Source organism: Amphibalanus amphitrite, unplaced genomic scaffold (assembly GCF_019059575.1).
Source record: "Amphibalanus amphitrite isolate SeventyFive unplaced genomic scaffold, NRLGWU_Aamphi_draft 001553F_arrow, whole genome shotgun sequence".
Classification (NCBI taxonomy): domain Eukaryota; kingdom Metazoa; phylum Arthropoda; class Thecostraca; order Balanomorpha; family Balanidae; genus Amphibalanus; species Amphibalanus amphitrite.
This window is the reverse complement of record NW_024883046.1, coordinates 84,946-103,306: the sequence shown is the minus strand read 5'-3', so window position 1 is coordinate 103,306 and position 18,361 is coordinate 84,946. Positions and strand designations below refer to the sequence as shown.

The 18,361-nt window shown below is 46.8% G+C and overlaps 1 protein-coding gene across 1 annotated transcript; it reads left to right on the top strand.

Annotated features, from left to right (window-relative positions):
• Positions 1 to 11,846: 11,846 nt before the first annotated feature.
• On the top strand, positions 11,847 to 12,607 carry LOC122373801 (prisilkin-39-like). The gene is made up of 2 exons (XM_043352171.1): positions 11,847 to 11,951; positions 12,187 to 12,607. Exons 1-2 carry the CDS (start codon positions 11,934 to 11,936, stop codon positions 12,532 to 12,534), a joined length of 366 nt encoding a protein of 121 aa, XP_043208106.1. The 5' UTR covers positions 11,847 to 11,933; the 3' UTR covers positions 12,535 to 12,607.
• Positions 12,608 to 18,361: the final 5,754 nt, after the last annotated feature.

Below are 18,361 nucleotides of genomic sequence, written 5' to 3'. Positions count from 1 at the left end.
GCTGAAAACTTCAGACCCACCAATTTCTACAAAAGTGTACAACGTTATGATACCTCTTTCACGTTTTCTTCGTAACCTTAGACACTGGTCATTGCTGCAAGATATTTCCTATCGAAATTGGTTATATACATATATCGTGGTATAAATTATTAAAAAAAAGTCTTCATAAAATAAATTTCACCCCTACGAATCGAACCAAATGCATGCGACGTAACGCCGAGTTTTTAGATCCCATGCGTGCTCACTATAAGAAGCGAGATAAACGAGAGGTTCATGACTCAGATTCGTGATCATCATGACATCAACGTGAGAAGGATGCGAGGGCCAAGGTCCGTGTCAACTCATTATCGCTAACAGCCGCATACCTTCTCACTTAATACAGGTGATACACATCTCTATATGCTCTCTCAGCGAACCATACCGTGTATAAAGCTCATAATCCGTCCCGGTACTGGCTGCCAGGCTCGTAATCACGGCGGTTACAGCTCCCGTATCGCCGTCACCATGGAACCGCAGACCCATTCGGGCGTCTGTGCCTGCCTCCATTTCGCATTCCGTCCTTCAGGCAGTATCTGGACTGCTCATCGCGGCTTGTCGGGCCCCGAAGCGTGACCGCCCTATGCGCCCGACGGTTTACGGCCGATTCATCGCCGGACCTTCTGCGTTGGCCCGCCCCCCGTGACGCTCTTGTGATCGGCTAGAGCTCCATTTTACCGGCTGACAGGGCCGGCTGCGCTGCGGTGCCGAGGTCGTGGCCCGCCCTGACCTCCGCCACCGGCCTGCCGTGCAGTGGGAGGCGGGCGGGCGTGGTCCCTTCCGTAGCCGGCGGCCCGGCCCAGCCCCCGGTGACGTCACGGATCCTGGTCTGTGACGTCACGGGCAATGGAGCGTAGCGCAATCGGCCGTTACAGGCGGACACAACAACAGTTTACGGTAATTATTCAGGCTGGTCGACGGTGAGCTATTGAGGTTGTTGGACTAATTAGTCGTGGGTAACTTATTGTTCAGAAGACCCCGTAGCCGAAGAACAGAAGACTGTATCGATCGCATTTGCATTCCGATTGAATTCTATGCAAACTGGCAACGATCAATTTCGAATACCTAACCACTACATTCCACCTGCATTTAGTTGTCACCGTTTGCGTGGAATTATCAGCCACTTTCCAAGGAGCCGAGTCCTGACTGACGCTCGTTTATATCACGATCCCCACGCTGTAACTTCATCCATTCGCGCAGCGTCTCACGCCACTCACATTTCTGGGAACCCGGCACAGCAGACCGTCTGGTCAGCATGATCACGACTTGGGTGCCACGTCACGGGCCGACCGTGACTGCGTCACGGCGCGGAACGTCACAACGACCGGTCAGTAGCCGGCCGAAGGCCGCACGTGACACCCATGGTGCCGGACGGTGACGCCCAAAACTGAGCGGAGATCGCCGAACTTCCGGTGGGCGCCGAACCGTCGAGCGAGATCGCTTTTTTATCTGTGTGTGTGTTAGAGGGGGAGGGGGGGGGGAGTATTTTGCTAGCAAGAGCCAAGAAAGTTGAAGGTTTCTGAGCAGTAATTGTCACGCAATTGGAATGTGGATCACTCTTAAATGTATAATACACTCGAATACAATTTACAAGCTGGTAAAGATTGAGCAGCCGAACGATTGTTGAGGTTGTTGAACTGCATATTCTGTTTAAAGGGACACTCCCACATTAACATTAGTTTTGAGTTGAGATAGCCAAATTGGTGGCCATGGCCTGCAAATACCGGTTTGGGCACTCACAACATCGAAAAATGCTTTAATTCGAAGATATGAAATTTCAAACTTGCAGTTTTCGGATTCTAAGGGGCTAATACATTGGAATGCCCCCTTAGAATTTGTGACGTCAGCGGAGATCTAACGATTTTTAAATCTTAGACTAAAACCATCGTTAACACGTGGTGGTATACGCTGCTTTGCGCGCAACGTCTGCCGCACTTTAAGGCTGCCAAATTATTGCTTCCAAATAAAGTCGCTAGTAACAGGGGAGATCCCAAAAGTAAACAAAAGTAAAAGCCTAATATCTTGAAACCAGTGAATATTTTTCGGGGAAATTTGGTAGATATTCGTTTTCGCTCTTTCTGAACCAAGGGACATCACTTTCATGCCAATTCATTAACTTTTTTGAAGGTGGGAGGGTTCCTTTAACCCGGCAGTTGCTGGGGTATTTCGCCACCCACCGTTTGCTGGGGGGGGGGGGGCGTTAAACGCCCCCAGCCGATTACTCGAGAACCAATAGGCGCAGCGAAACGCACGAGGCGGCAAACGAAAGAACGCGACGAGACGCTTCAGATGAATACTTTTAAGTTGAATTTTGAGGTCACAGGTCGGGTCAAGGTCAGGTCAAACACCTGAAATCGGGCTGACAGTAGCATGGACTTCAGGACTTCGCAATGGGCGCCTCTCGTCATAAACTCTGTCAAAACGGTGCACTAATCCATCATATAAGGCCTACAAGAGTGTCAGCTCCATGTAGAGGTCAGTCAAGCATAGGCCAGGGTCAAGGTCAGGTCAACCGGGTAGGCACACATCCCCGAAAATCAAAACTGATATTTGCAGCCTGTGACACATGTTTTATGGGTAATTTGGGGCGTAGAACACGATGGTGACATTCATTTTATCATATGTGTACGTATTTCGCTCAAAAAGTTCAATTTAAGAAATGCATGTATCATGGTTGTGAAGTATAGTCACGAGAAATTGCCAAGATTCAGTTCAAGATTTTGGAAAATGTGGAACGATAATCAATAATCGAAGATGGCCATTTGATTGTTCATTGTATTGGCAGTCTAATGGCGTTTACGGCATGTCTGTATGTCTATTCTGTGATTTTATGATTTTTTGAACATATGCCGTTTTTGTCGAAAACTCGGAAATCATGACGTCACTAAAACCTCGATATCTCAAAAATTTCCGACCGATTTTTTTGAAACTTTGTCACAATAAACTGCAATCAATTTCCTACAGGTAACCAAAATTTGGCGCGCCTGTGGCGCGCCGTTTTTATGCTATGGCCCGGCGAAAAAAGTGGGGGCGTTTAACGCCCCCCCCCCCCAGCAACTCGCGGGTTAATAAGTTTGTTTGCTTCTTATGGTGGGTATTGGAAACTATCTGTCGTTATCTTGCATGCTCGATAGTGTAGGTGTTCTTGTATTACCTTGCAATTTATTACGTAAGATGTAAAAGTTGCATAAGCGTTAGCAGTTACGTAACTTTTAGGCCGGGGGGATCCAGGGCGTCGCAAGTCCATCTACGACACGTCGCAAGTTACGACACATGTCCCGTCGCAAGTTGTGTCGTAGCGAAAAAGGAGGGATGTTGAGGAAAGAGGGGTTTGTCGGAGGATACGACAGAACGTAGCTGCGACAAGGTTTAAATACCCGCTTTACTCGAGAATTTAAAAGGCTACACGATCAGCTGATCCCGTAGTAAGCGTCAGTAAGGTCGAAAACTCTATCAAGCATGAAGGAACATTCACCCTTCTGGTTTGCGAGCTTATGAGACAGCCAGTTCAAGCATGTTCTCTGATTCTGAAGTTTTGTCTCAACTGGGTGACTTGTGGTTGCTAACGCTCACGTGAGTTGCCATGAATTTTGGGATCGATCACAGGAGATTCGTGGCGCTATAGGGCATCTAGAAGCGATCTCTAGAAGAAATGAGTTAAGAGAGTATGAGGTCACAGAGAGTTAGTAGAGTTGGAGATTGAGGTCACAATTGGAAGTTACAGAGGTCATCTGGGACACTTCAGGTCACGGAGGTCAACTTGGGGTCATCACAGAGCTCAATTGGAGACCACGGAAGTAATCTGAGACACGTCAGGTCACAGAAGGCAGCTTGAGGGCACGTCAGGTTACAGAGGTCAACTCGGGGTCATCACAGAGCTCAATTGGGGGTCATCTGGGACACGCCAGGTCACAGAGGTCAGCTTGAGGTCATCAAAGAGCTCAATTGGAGGTCACGGAGGTCATCTGGGACACGTCAAGTCACAGAGGTCAACTTGGGGTCATCACAGAGCTCAATTGAAGGTCATGGCGGTTATCTGGGGCACATCAGGTCAGATAGGTCAGCTTGGAGTCATCAGAGGGGTCACTTAGAGGTTACAGAGGTCATATGGGACACGTCAGGTCACAGAGGTCAACTTGAGGTCATCACAGAGCTCCATTGGAGGTCACGGAGGTCATCTGGGACACGTCAGGTTACAGAGGTCAACTTGGGGTCATCACAGAGCTCAATTGGAGGTCATCTGGGACACGTCAGGTCACAGAGGTCAACTTGGGGTCACCACAGAGCTCTATTTGAGATCACGCAGGTCATCTGTGACACGTCAGGCTACAGAGGTCAACTTGGGGTCATCACAGAGCTCAACTGGAGGTCATCTGGGACACATCAGGTGACAGAGGTCAGCTTGGAGTCATCAGAGAGCTCAATTGGAGGTCACGGAGGTCATCTGGGACACTTCAGGTAACAGAGGTCAACTTGGGGTCATCACAGAGCTATATTGGAGGTCATGGGGGTCATCAAGGGACACGTCAGGTCACAGAGGTCAACTTGGGGTCATCACAGAGCTCTATTGGAGGTCACGGAGGTCATCTGGGACACGTCAGGTTACAGAGGTCAACTTGGGGTCATCACAAAGCTCAATTGGAGGTCATCTGGGACACGTCAGGTCACAGAGGTCAACTTGGGGTCATCACAGAGATCAATTCGAGGTCATGGGGGTCATCTGGGACACATCGTTTTTAGAATTTGGAGAATCTTTTGGGGGATGCCCCTCGCAACGTCCAAGACCGCCTTTCTGGATTCGCCAGTAGTTGCTGGAATGGTGTTAGGCTACTATATATCCCTGAATACCCCAATAAATGTGAATATAACATATTATGCACCATGTTCAACACTCTCGCTGGCGCGGATTGAGGCCTCATAGACGAACCGTTGGTTTTTGCTTTATAACTCGCGTTAGCGGCAACGGATTGCAACGAAATTTTCAGGATCTCAAGTTTCAACAATTTTCCACGTACCATGCAAATTTCATGACCATGACCCCAATGACCTGTGACCTGTGACCTCTCCCTCAAGGCCATATCAACTTCCGACACAACTTACGACTGCTATTTCAAATTCGTAAGTTGTGTCGCAAATCAGGCACTTTGCGATAGACTTTACTTCTTAAGTAACGCTACTCATCAATTGATCCCTCCAAAAACGACTTACTACACAACTTGCGACACGTCGCAGCTGCGACGAGGCTTACGACGCTCTGGATCCCCCCAGCCTTAATTTATGAAAGGGCCATGAAGCGAATATACCTGCAAAAATCGGAACGAGGCCCGACATTTTATTGTTGATTGTCTGATGCATTTCCGTGACCTCGCACGCTCTGCTGGCTTGCATGAAAGCTTGCATGAGTGTTTTACTTTAAAATCATGGTAGCATGGAAGCAGAGCTGGCTGCAACCTCAATAAAGTACTTTGAATCACGTCTTCACTCGCTGCGAGGTATAACAAAGCAAAAACCAGGAAAGACGGAACCCGTCTACCGCCCAAGTACCGTGTTTAGTATGCTCTCATTTTACCTGCCGGATGAGTCAATCAGCTGCTGAGCAGAAAATCATAGCATAAAACCACGTTATTGCCTTGCAACCCGATTGCGTGTCTTACAATCAGTGAAGCATATGCATTATTCAGACACCTGACAGTTCAAGGTTGTGTTCATGGCAGAAACTGTTTTGTGTAATATTCTGAGAACGGCGAAACCGATATATCTGCACTAACAAGAGACTGCACCTATATATGTAGATGAAAATATTTTATAAGGCTAGCCATGCAACACCATAAAGTGGGCAATCTTTCGCATACGTTTATCGCCTAGCTTTTGTTCCTATGTATGTGCAGCGTGCTTGATAGCATACCTACAAACTATCCTCTAACTACAAAGTCAGCTTTATGTGATTTTGCAGCATCCTTATTCCTTGCTGTCAAGCTGTGAGAGATCATCTGTCACCAGCCCTTACACATGTGGTTAGCCCAAATGCATTATACACGCCGTTTAGGAGCTCAAGTAGCGCGAACACATTAGGCCCCGAATTAAGTGTTTTGAGTCATTGGACCACATCGCTCACGACCCTGATGCCTTCCGTGAATACCAAATGACCCTCTTCCGACAGCACAAAAACCACAGCGCTGAGGCCACGCCTTTTTACGCTCCAAGGAGTACTACTCGGTATTTTTTTTTTTTTTTTTGTTACATAACCTTATCATGAACGCGTGAGACTGAAGGGATCCTGCCATGACATTTTTTGTTTGAGACCCTTCCGTTCAAACTGATCATCTCTGGGTCATATGATGATAAAAAATGGAATTTTGGTAAGGGGTGGGGGTGGGGGATGGGGGAGACACTGGGAGGGAATGACTACCCGATGGCGCTTTGCTGAGACTAAGCGCCGAGACTAAGCGGTGGCCACTGCCTGAGAGACTGGCAGTGGCCACCGAGTTGCGCTAACGGCCACCGCCTAAAAGTTGATTCGAAGTGAGCTTTTCGGTCCCCCACTTCTATCCTTGTTACTGACATTAATCTAGCCCGGGGCCCAGGCTGATACACCGGCGCATATCATCAGGGAAGTGGTCAAGAGGGTCCTGGATATAAAAAAACATAAATGTCTATGACACACGCGCACATCCGCATTGTGCACCCACCCCTAACCCGTCAGCGTCACCTCCCTCGTCACTCAACCTTCCCCGGTCCCCACCCACAATCCACCTTGGACCCGGTCCCGAATCCCGGGTCTTACTGCACGCCGTGCAGAGGGCGTGGCAGCCGCGGGCCGGCGCCGGCGCTGCTTAGCGCACGTCGAGCGGACCACACCCTCCCTCCGCTCCCCTCCCCAGTGACTGCCGGAGCTGCGTGCAGGCACCGCCCGAGGGCAAATCTGGGGAACGACCCGGAACCTCGCGACTGCGGACGCGGGCGGCGCCCCGCGGCGCGGCGGGGGCGGCGCGGTGGTGCGGGGCGCCAGGTGGTGCGTCATGATTCGAGAAACAGCGCTCATAGGGGAGAAGTGTTAGATGGAGTTGGTGGGGTCCCGGATCAGGGAAGGTGTAACGTCTTTCACGTGGATTTAGATTGCACGTTTTACGGATAAAATCAACCACTGAAAATTAGACTGCGTACGACATTATCTGCTGTAGCAAAATATGCACATTGAGATTGGTTACATAGGTAATAGCTTTTACATCTAACAACACATTCGATATCTCAAGCAGAAATGCACTTTCAGTTTTGTAACCTTTTTCTATCGGTTCATAAACCTACGTTGATGCAACATCTCATATATTGCTTTCTCCTTTTCGTTTGTTCTGCACTGAAAACAATTTAACCCAAGGCCCGCGAGTAAACCGGTGTTTTGCGGGTACCCCTATCCGCAACCATTTTTAACCACCGTCCCAGGAGTACAGTAAGGTCCCATTGCAGTGTAGACGTCCCTGCTCTCAGTGGACTTGTTCGCTGACAGCGGTTATATCCGCTCAGAGCAAGTACGACTACACCGCAATGGGACCTAGCACTACTCCTGGGAGGGTGGTTAAAAATGGTTGCGGATAGGGGTACCCGTAAAACACCGGTTTACTCGCCAGCCTTGGGTTAAATTGTTTTCAGTGTGCATGAATGTCAAATTGCAAGTGGCGCTGCATCATAAAGATTAAATATATCAATAAAGAGCGATTGATTCCTTCACCAAAGTAGAATCAACTTTTACCATTCTTATATCATTTTACGATTTTTCTTCTAGTTACCTACCGAAATCAAAGCGTCTGCTTTGTTGGCTAGGAAAGACGTTAATTTGTAGTATGTGTGTATGTATAACTATGTCAACATGTCATGCAAGGCAGAATAAATTTGTGAAAAAGTACCCGCACTATATTCGAACGAAACCGAAAAACGTACTAGACTCTAGGTAAAATGTGTCATATCACCCTTGAAAAAAGTAAATAACACTAAACGTTGGGTGGTTTTGGTGTATCTTACATCATATACGAATTAGAAATCAAAGTATAAACTTGTCTTTGCAAGTACGGTTAAAATGAAGTGATTGACGCAAATTAAGCATGGAGATGAATTGAAAATGAACGGTCATCTAATTTGATGCCTTGGTAACATGCCTACCTATACATACATACAGTGCTCCCTTAGCTCTCTGACGAGAATTCTTGCACTCAAAATATGATAAGAATTCGTTTTATACTTCTTAATTAACATTGAGCGAATTGACATAATAGAAATACTTGATATACATTTTACAGAATAAACGTACAATTTCCGGTTCTATAAGTGCATTTTTGATCACATGATTTCACCAACCACTAGTTATTTACAGGCATATCATGTTATAATGCAGTGAAGGCTGGGAAAGCAATTCTAGCCCATTGTTGTGACCTTTTCCTAAGACGAGCGCAACTAATAGCCCATTTGTATTTTCTTTATGCTTGACTTCCTACCTCAAGGTCTCGTCTGCTCACAGTGGAAGTGCCGGCGCGGGACACGATAACCCTGGCCCCCCAGTGACGGAAATTCGATCAGGGGCGCCATCGGGTGTCTACTGTCTGCGGTTAGAGGCGTTCTGCCGGGGCGGCATGACTGGCCCCTGCTGGAGCGGGGCTGCAGGCACTGCCCGCTGGCGAGGGGCCACTCGCTGGGGATGAATGTGGGAGAGAGCCGGCCCCGAGTCCGGCGGGGCTCCCACAGGGGGCTGACATGACTTCAATTACCATCCGTGCTGAGTGGGCAGATATTGCGCTTATAAAAGAGGTGAATTTCGAATGTTTTGGGTTAGCCTAGAAATAAATGCTCTCTTTTTGACGTGTTGCTTTCGGGTATGTATGTACGAGTATGCTCCATATGGCAGACTAGCATTGAATAGAATATATAACATTTGGATACTCGGAAGTTCCGAGAAGCTCTCCAGACACTAAGCAACACTGAGAAACTTAGTGCTCTCTTCCGGTCTGCTTTGTCTCCCTTGCAGCTTGGGTATAGATATGTTGTGCTTGTTGCAGACATGATGTTACAGATATGATGACAGATATGATGCATTCAACGGCTTTCTTTGGAGGACAATGACACCAGCCAGCACGCCAAAGCAGGAGAATGTTTTCACCGCTGTTTGTTTGTAATTTTCATTGTTGCCAGTAGTCTAAAGCTGAAGCAGTCTACGGTACCTTGTCAGCAGCTACTGGTATTGAAAACCGGCCGGAGGTGACAGTCAGGGCCATGCCGCAAGCCCCATTCTATTGCAGTGAAATCCAAGGACCTGTTGTTAAGCATTACAACTCGGCGCGTGCGATCAGATAGGGTGCTGATTGCTGGCAAATCGTGATCTGTTATTCTGGTAAGTCTGGAAAAGATTAGCAGATCTATACTGTAAGGCGTTGACTATTTCCAAATTTAGAGGAAAGGATTGTTTTGTTTATGAATGAATATGCATTGCTGTAGGAGCTTTGATAAATATTCCGTGAGCTACAGTTTTCAAACGAGCGCAACGGCACAAGTGTCCATTGGAGAACGTTTCATATAATGCGGCGTAGAAATTGTTCGCTCCTTCCAATGATGTCTCATGTCACTCGAGCATTTTTACAAAAGATAAAAATAGCGTTCCGCGATTTGTGTGACCTTGAGCACCTAACTTCCGACACGGAACATTTATCACTTTTGAGCGCGACTTGTGGCGCAGAGGGGACAGATGGCGCGTCAGGAACGCCTCCGGCGCGTCACGGCTGGCTGCGTTCGTCTATGGCCGCGCTGCGTCCACTGCAGGGGCGACGGATTGGCCGGGGCGTGGGCCTATTAATTACATGGCGGCGCCGGTCTCAGAGCCACGCCGCCGATTACCGTCAAGGTGAAGGGCAGCGGAGCTGAAAAGGCCTCGCGAATATCCGACCTATCACAAGGTGGCCGCTTTTATCCAAAGCAATTTGAGGGACATATCGAGATCAGATCTGAGATAGGTCATTGACGGGTGTTAGCTAGCCCTGTCACGATGACAGCACAGATTGTGCTTCAGTTTTTTTCCAACCATTACAAATTTGTTAATTTTAAAATAATGAACGTAATGATATAACCTAAAAGTGTCTTTCCAGCATGTCAGTCTATTATCCTTCTAAGGCTGGTTCCCTCATTGCACTTGGACCACTCAGCATAATGTTGGGCTTCTGGAAATGGGTTCGGGCTGGAAATGGTTTCGGGCTGTTTCGGGCTGAAATAGTTCAAAGCTGAATAGGCCAGGCATTTTGCAAAATGCCTGAGTTTCCATTTTGTTGACTACAGGCATTGGCCATCAACGTTCCACTGTGCCTGAGCCTAAACACATTCCACGGTCACGAATACCTACAGGGTGTCACGAAATTGTTGCGGGATGTTGTACTTGTGTCCCAAAATTGATTGCAGCGTATAGTTGCGTCAGTGTTCTCCATCACCTCGCTGACAAGTTATCAGCGGCGTGGTCTTTCCCTGCGGCACCTGAAAAAGCTCAAAGACGCCTCTGTAGCCCATCATGCCTCAAACGAGAATCCCCAGTGGATGCTTCACCATCTCGACGGTGCAGCGCCTCCGGAGATGCTGTTGGCCCAGAACTGGTTGTTGGGGACTGTCAATGTCTTAGAAGAGCTCTAATATCGCCTCATCACTGAAAAAGTCTGAATGTCTAGTCCTGAATGGTCCATATTTGGTGGGTCTTGGTTAAATCCAGCTGCATCACTTCTGGCTGACGGTAAGTCAGCGTTGCAACCTGAGGTTGAGCGGCTTCAGCTTCAGGGTAAAGTCTTCAGATACCGGGGCATGGCCGAGTTAGATGCCGAGTGCCAGCTGGACCAGGTGCCCTGGTGCCGGACCCGTTAAAATTACATCCATTCAGCACTCAGGAGGGACATGGGAGGGACAACATAACAAACCGTGCCAATCGTGCATCAATTTCGTGACACTGTATACCAACGCCTTGCGTCAATTCCGTCGAGATGGAGCCACCACTGAATGGACTTGAGCCACCGTCTCCGTACCTTTCATATATACGGAGTTGTAGCCGTGTGTATAAAAGCTGCGATGTCCAGTACCTATTCTGCCCCGGTGGGCTACTGTTCCGGCAGAGACGATTGATAATGTAAACGTGTAACAGTCAAATTTTTGTAAATAAAAAAACATTCTTTTCTGATCAATATCCACCCATAGTATTTTCAAAAAGCCACCAAGGGCTCTTAGAAACAGTGCAATCATTGTACCGAGCGCATGTTTACCAACGAAACCACGCCCGGTGCTCGTCACCCGACGGCCGCTGGGGCTCACTGACCTGAACTCGGCGGCGCTACCCGGAGAACGCAGTGTCCTCTCACTTGGTGCGCATTGACAGCGCTTAACTTTTGTAATCGGCAGTTACAAATGATGCTTACCCATACATCTTCGCTAGTGTGGGTTTGATGTCAGGCATTTTGGAAAATGCCTGAGAAAACAATTTCAGGCAGTTTGCAAAATGCCTGGTGGGTCAGGCAGTTTGCAAACTGCCTAGGCATTTTGCAAAATGCCCGAATTTTCACTTTGCCTGTAACATATATGTAGAAAACCGATAGGTCCCGCGAGGGCTAGAATTAGATGCTTTTCGTGCAAAAGTCGCATTTTACCTTTCAAATCTGCTTTCATAATATACTATATACGTACTAAAGGCATTCCTCGGTTGCATGAGCTGTGCCTTGCGATACTGTTCGACCAAATGGAACACGTCAGCACCAAACCAATCACCGTGAGGCGGAAGCCAAGGTCGGACATACGGGGCGGGCCGCGTATAAAAGCGCCGGACGGCGGGTGGATATCACACACTCACTGATCTACTCTCCCAGCAGTCGGAGGAACTACAAGCCGCAGAGATGAACGCCAAGCTTGCGGTAAGTTTTGGAAAAAATATTTTTTTTTTGCTCTGACTGTTAAAACATGTTGCGATTTCATTTTCACAGCACTCATCGAGAAGGGTCAGGCACATGTAACTTTAAAGCTTATCAGTTGCTATAACACCGCTTAGGCATAAAAACAAGGAACATGAGTGAAAGCCTGCTGTTCTTACATCCTGGCAAAGAATGACACGCGTACGATTTTTCCTGATGAATGTTTTCTTCTTTGCAGCTGCTGTGTCTGGCTGCCCTGGTGGCTGTTGTCTCTGCTAGCGGACACGGATACGGATACGGATACTCCGGATACCGCTCCGCCCCAGCCTACTACGGTGGATACCGTCGTGCCGGATACGGCTACGGCAGCTACGGCAGCTATGGCCCCCGTAGCTATGGCTACCACGGCCGCCACCGCCGCTCTCTGGGCTACAACTCCTACGGATACGGATACGCTCCTCGCAGCTACGGATACGGACACACCGGATACGGATACGCTCCCCGTAGCTACGGATACGCCTCCCGCTCGTACGGATACGCACCCCGGTCTTACGGATATGGATACCGCTCCGGCTATTACCACTAAGTTTTGTGTTCGCCATGCATGTGTGTCTTTGCCATTTTGATTCATCTCTCGCTCAATAAAAAATTGCATTTCATCTCCTATTGTTTTGTCTTTTTGCACCGAAGGGAGAGCTGTGCTTATGCACACGCAGACTTGACTTTTTTTAAGTGGAATCCTTATGCATATCTATGATTGCTTTACTGAAATGACAACATTTAGGAAAATGCAAAAAGGAAAGTGGTATAATAGCCGTTTCCACGACGGCCTTCCAGTACACACTTGGTGTAGATTAGGTGCATATTTGGTCAAATAAGGTTCATTGTGGTTCTTGAAAGTTGTCCGTTTGGGTTGCACAGATGCTTCTAGACATTATTATTCGAATTATCAGATATTATTTTCGATTAAAATCCTGAAAAATTCATGAAATGAATGTATTTGTAATAAAAGAGATTAACTGCAGATTTCGTGGGATTGGGTGCATTTGCCAGATGCCCGTCGTGAGCCCGGCTAATATTATATCCTTATTGAATTAATTTAAAAGGTAAAATTATATAATTGGAAGTAGCACCTGCACTCACACATTGCACCTTCAAGGCATGTCAAGATGTCCAAAAGTCAAGTCATACGAGTATGCAAACAAATGGCTGTCAGACATTTATCAACAACATTTGCTGAACTACGGTAGAACAAAGATGATTTTTTTGCGGTGTCCAGCCCTTCAGCATACATAGATTGATTGACAGCGGAATGGATAGCTTACGACAGAACCTTTACCGGCCAATTAACTGCACTGGATTTAGGACAAATTTTAACTTGCACTCTACGCTTAACCCTCGCCCTTAATGGTATTTTGCCAGCCTCGAACGTAAAAGGGGCTTATTTTGGGGGAGGGGGTCCGTTGGACCCTTCTTGCTGTTTGGCCCCTGATCGAGTTAGAAGTTTGCAAAAAAAAACCGAGCGTGTTGCCCGTGACGAGAGGAAGCCGATGATGCACAATTTTAGGGTCCTAGGTCATTGGGTGATATTTCAGGTCAGGTCAATGACACAAATGTCGGGAAAATCGGGACCTGTTAGAAAGTCGTAAAGTGTGGCTGCTGTTTTTTTCTAGTTGTAATCACATAGGGTAGTGTGGGGTAATTTGAACATATTTTTACGTCTTCTCCGTTGTACCAAATTCCAGTTCAACACACAGAAAAATATTAACACCGTTAGCGGTGTAATTGCACAGTACATATCTGAGCACTTGAGGAAAGTTAATTTAGTCCCTTCCCCGCTTAAATTACTCGCGCTTCTAAATGAACACCAGGAAGAAGGTAATAGAACACTGTTAGGAGGGTTGGGTGTTTTGCTACATGTAGTAAAACACCCAACCCTCCTAACAGTGTTCTATTACCTTCTTCCTGGTGTTCATTTAGAAGCGCGAGTAATTTAAGCGGGGAAGGGACTAAATCAACTTTCCTCAAGTGCTCAGATATGTACTGTGCAATTACACCGCTAACGGTGTCAATATTTTTCTGTGTGAACCCTGGATGAAGAAAAACTGCTTCAGTAGCGCAAGTGTCACTTGCTTTCACCATGCAAGCCCGATAGGCGTTATCACAAGTGTATTCGCGGCCATTGGGGCGACGTAAGAAAAGAAGAAAACAACTGGCCCCAAGAACTTTAAATTATCAAATAGCATGCACCTTTTCCTTGATATGTAGAGAATTTATCATTAATTGTTAGAGAAGATTGCATTTAAAATCTTCCATTTATGCTTTTTTCATCGTTTGCACAATATGTTCTTTTACAAAGCTAGAAACACTAATTAGAAATAGTTCCCGCATCATCAAGAACAATAGGGAAGGCTTGAAGTGAATACAATAATCTAAACGGTTTTGTAATCCATGAGAAGACACTTCTAAAATTGCCAGTAGAAATATTAAAGGCAAAAGTTCAACTTTTTCACAAGACGGATGGCTATTAACCTATTCAACGTGTGACAACCCAGCCGGTATTTCGTCGCCTACAGCCCAGCTTTCCCTAGTGACCGATAGAGGCGCTGCTATCGATGTCCGCCCATGCCGCCTAACGCTCATTTTTGGACGAGCCGAGCATACCTTGAATAGTATAGCCTCACTTCTCCACCAAGTCACGGTGTGTTCAAATTGCCCAACCGTGGGGTAATTTGAACATACTGCCTTTACCTGTCATAAAAACGATAGTCTCGCCAGCACCGATGTTGTTTGACCCATAAACAAATAGGGAGAACAATTCTAAACATACCTTCACTTGAAAAATCTACACAACAGCAAAAATAACAGTTGCAGAGTATCAATATCTGCACGCTGCACACCGGTCAGTTGACAGAATTCGCCCCTCTTCAATTAACAGAACGTCTATCATTTTTGTTCGATAACAACTCTCCCAACCGTACCACATCTGTTAAAGTGGTGCCAATCGAAACCTGGACATTTGGAGTGCTGATTTTGTCCAATGTCCAATTCGGAATTGTTTGGACAAAGGTAGCAGACTGGACAATATTGGACGATGGCTTGCTACACTTCAGCGCTTTTTATAAAGTAATCGTGCATAGCATTGATTGGCGAATGGAAAGCTTGTTAAGATCTCAATATAATGAACACTTTTCGGCTGGTAAAATTACATGATAAGCAATATAAATGACGGTTTTGAGTGTTGATAGCTGCATAATTTTCGGACATATTCGGACAAATAGTTTACTTTAACATTTTTGGACGGAAAATCAACAAAAATGCCGGACATTAGACGGATATTAGACGTAAATTTTCTAGAACTGGCATCACTTATCAGCTACTGCCTTGGGTCGAAAATATTGGCAAAAAAAAAAAACTGGGAGCGTTGTTTTTTCGGAGCTATCCCTGTCTTCATTCAAATTCTCACACTATGTTCAAATTACCCCACGCTAAAAGTTATTTTGCCATTTTAAAAAACAGGGTTCAAAAGCAAATTTCTTGGATTGACGGAGCTGATTAGGTCATTATACAACAAAAGCCGTTGCGTATTAGGCGCTAGCAATGCAAGATTTTGCGCTGCAATGAAGTTGCAATGACGTGTTGTTAGGTGTTTTTATTTGCGAAATTGATGTTTTACACTGTGCGTCAACATCTTCATTCCCTGAAACTTAAAACCCCGTTCATATGATAGCCCTTTTAGTTACGATAATTTCTCTCATTGGTCTTATTGTCATGCCACTTATGGATTTTCTGTAATTTTCTGTTATTCACACTATGTTCAAATTGCCCCACATGTTCAAATTACCCCACCCTACCCTATGATGTCGTCATGCATTTAGGCCAGGTCGGGTAAGGTCAGGTCAGGTCAAGCAGTAGGGGTCCTGCCGGATAATCGTAATACGTGTCAACCGCCTCTGAAAGCTTCGTAACATGTTACGAATGCACCAAAACTACTTCGTAAATGTTCAAATGGTTGCTAAATTCGAACTCAGCTAAAAAACTAGCCTAGAAGCATGTAAAACTCGAAAAAGTTAACTGAGGTCATCAAAGGTCAGTGACCTGACCTGACCTTCAGGTGACCTTGACACCCACCCTAATGCGTGGGACTAACATCACATCACATGTTTGAACGCTTGAGACCATGAAATGATTGCCAACGCGCGGCTAATGCGAGCCGACATACGCCGAATCGCGATCTGGCCAAACATGGTCTCGAAAAGTAGGTCAGAGGTTAAAGGTCATTGGGGTCAGGGTCATCAAATTTTCAGGATAGATGTAAAATTGATCAGCTTGAGGGTACTGAAAGTTTCGTCGCGATCGGCCGCTTTTTACGCGAGTTATTTGCGAAAAACCGAGGGGGTCTGTTCGATCCCCTGTACGGGCAAGGGTTAACCCGCGCACCGACGGGGGTCTGCGCCAACTTAGTACCGACGGGGGGGGGGGGGGCGGATGACCGCCCCCCCCAGAGATCTCGAGAACGAAGCAAGATAGCGACAAGCGGTAAACGGCATCGGATACGCACGGTCAAGATCTACAATTTTTACTAAGGTCATTTTCAGGTCAGGTCAAAGATGACGTCACAGGGGTCGAAAAAGTCAAAATGGCGGCGCTAAATATGGAGAGAGTTTTTCTCGAATAACTTTCGAATTAGTCAAGCTAGGAACAAACTAAGGGCATCATCGTGATCCTCTCGTCAATCCGCATCGAATGATATATATGTTGACCTCGAAAGGTCAAGGTCAAAGGTTGACCTCAGGTCACGTGACCTCGAGGTCATCATGTATATCATTCGATGCGTCTTGACGAGCTGAACACAATGAGACCATCCACGCGTCTGTATCTTGTTCCTGTACGGAGTTATTGGCCAAAAACCTTTGGTGACCTTTGATGACGTCACATGACCTCACAGCTGCCCAACAGCAAAACAGACCTCAAGGTAGTGAAGGTTGATCGTATATGAAGTCATGTATGGTATATGGGGCCATTCCGACCCGTTTTAGTGGTAAAAACAGGGAGTTGATTTTTCCCCCATTGACTTATAATGGGGAGGTCGCGAAATTGACCTGACCTTAGGTCACCGATATCAAAATTCCGAGATATACAAATTGTAGCTACTAATGACCTAATAACATCCTGCGACTTTCAAAGGCCTCCGACATCTACTGTAGCTCTGGCACGGTGACAAAGTTGCAAAAAAGTGACTTGAGGTTGGGTCATTCAAAGTGACCTGGTGACCTGACCTTGAAAGGTAGGAGGTTCAAACTTGCACACCATGTGTAAAATTGATAAGGGAATAGTCATACCAAATTTCGCGGCGCTACGCGCCGCGGTTTTCCCGCTATTCGCGAAAAACCTCAGGGGGGGGGGCGGATATCCGCCCCCCCCGTCGGTGCGCGGGTTAAATGATGAAACATTCAACGTATATCATCGATAAAAGCACAGCGTTGAGAAAATGGTAACACAAAGTTGTGTGATAAAGTTACTTGGAGTTACCGAAAAATACGGAGGGATTTAAATTGCGTACATATTGCTAATCATAAACCCTAGAAATCCCAGAAATCCCACAAACGATAGATTACACAGTGTGATTTAGTGGCGTGGCCTACTCTTGTTAGTGTTTCATGCTCGGTGCCTTCCGTACAACACATTTTCCGTAGGGCTATACCAAAACACTCCAGATACGGAGCCGTGCGCTGCCTCACTTCTGCCACTGCCGTGCGGCAGATCTCTGGTCGCATGCCCCGAACAGCACCCTTAACTGACTCATTCATCTCATTCATGGTTTTCCTTTTCATTCAGTACCTACACGTGAACCTTGAAATATCTCAAAATTGAGCTCTAGGGCTTAAAATTGGGATAACGCGCGGTTCAGGAGTGAGGAGTCCATAGCCAGCTGAGAGATCAGACTAGAGCAGCGGCTCCCCCCCGAAGCGCGTCGTAGTCACTAAGCCAGTAACGGGCTACGGGGGCTGTTTGTGCGCCGCTGCTCCGTCCTGCTGCGTCCTCTGCCTCGCAGGAGCCGCGTTTACATAGGGCTCGTTGCCAGATAGCGGAATTCCGATACCGATACATTTTTTCCACTAACGAGACATTTCGGGTACATTCCGCTAGACCTATCCGGCCTTCTGGCCGGATAGGTCGTCAGAACTAGCGGAATGTACCCGAAATGTCTTGTTAGTGGTCAGTGGAATAAATATCTCGGTAACGGAATTCCACCATCTGGCAATGAGCCCTATGTAAACGGGGCTAGTCTCTTCTTCAGCGGCGTCCAAAGCCTGAAAAGCACTGCTGTGTGCCACTGGGCGTTCATTGTCTCACTCCCGCCCTCTTTATTCTCAAAACAAAATATTCACAATCTCGTGTCCTCCCAGATG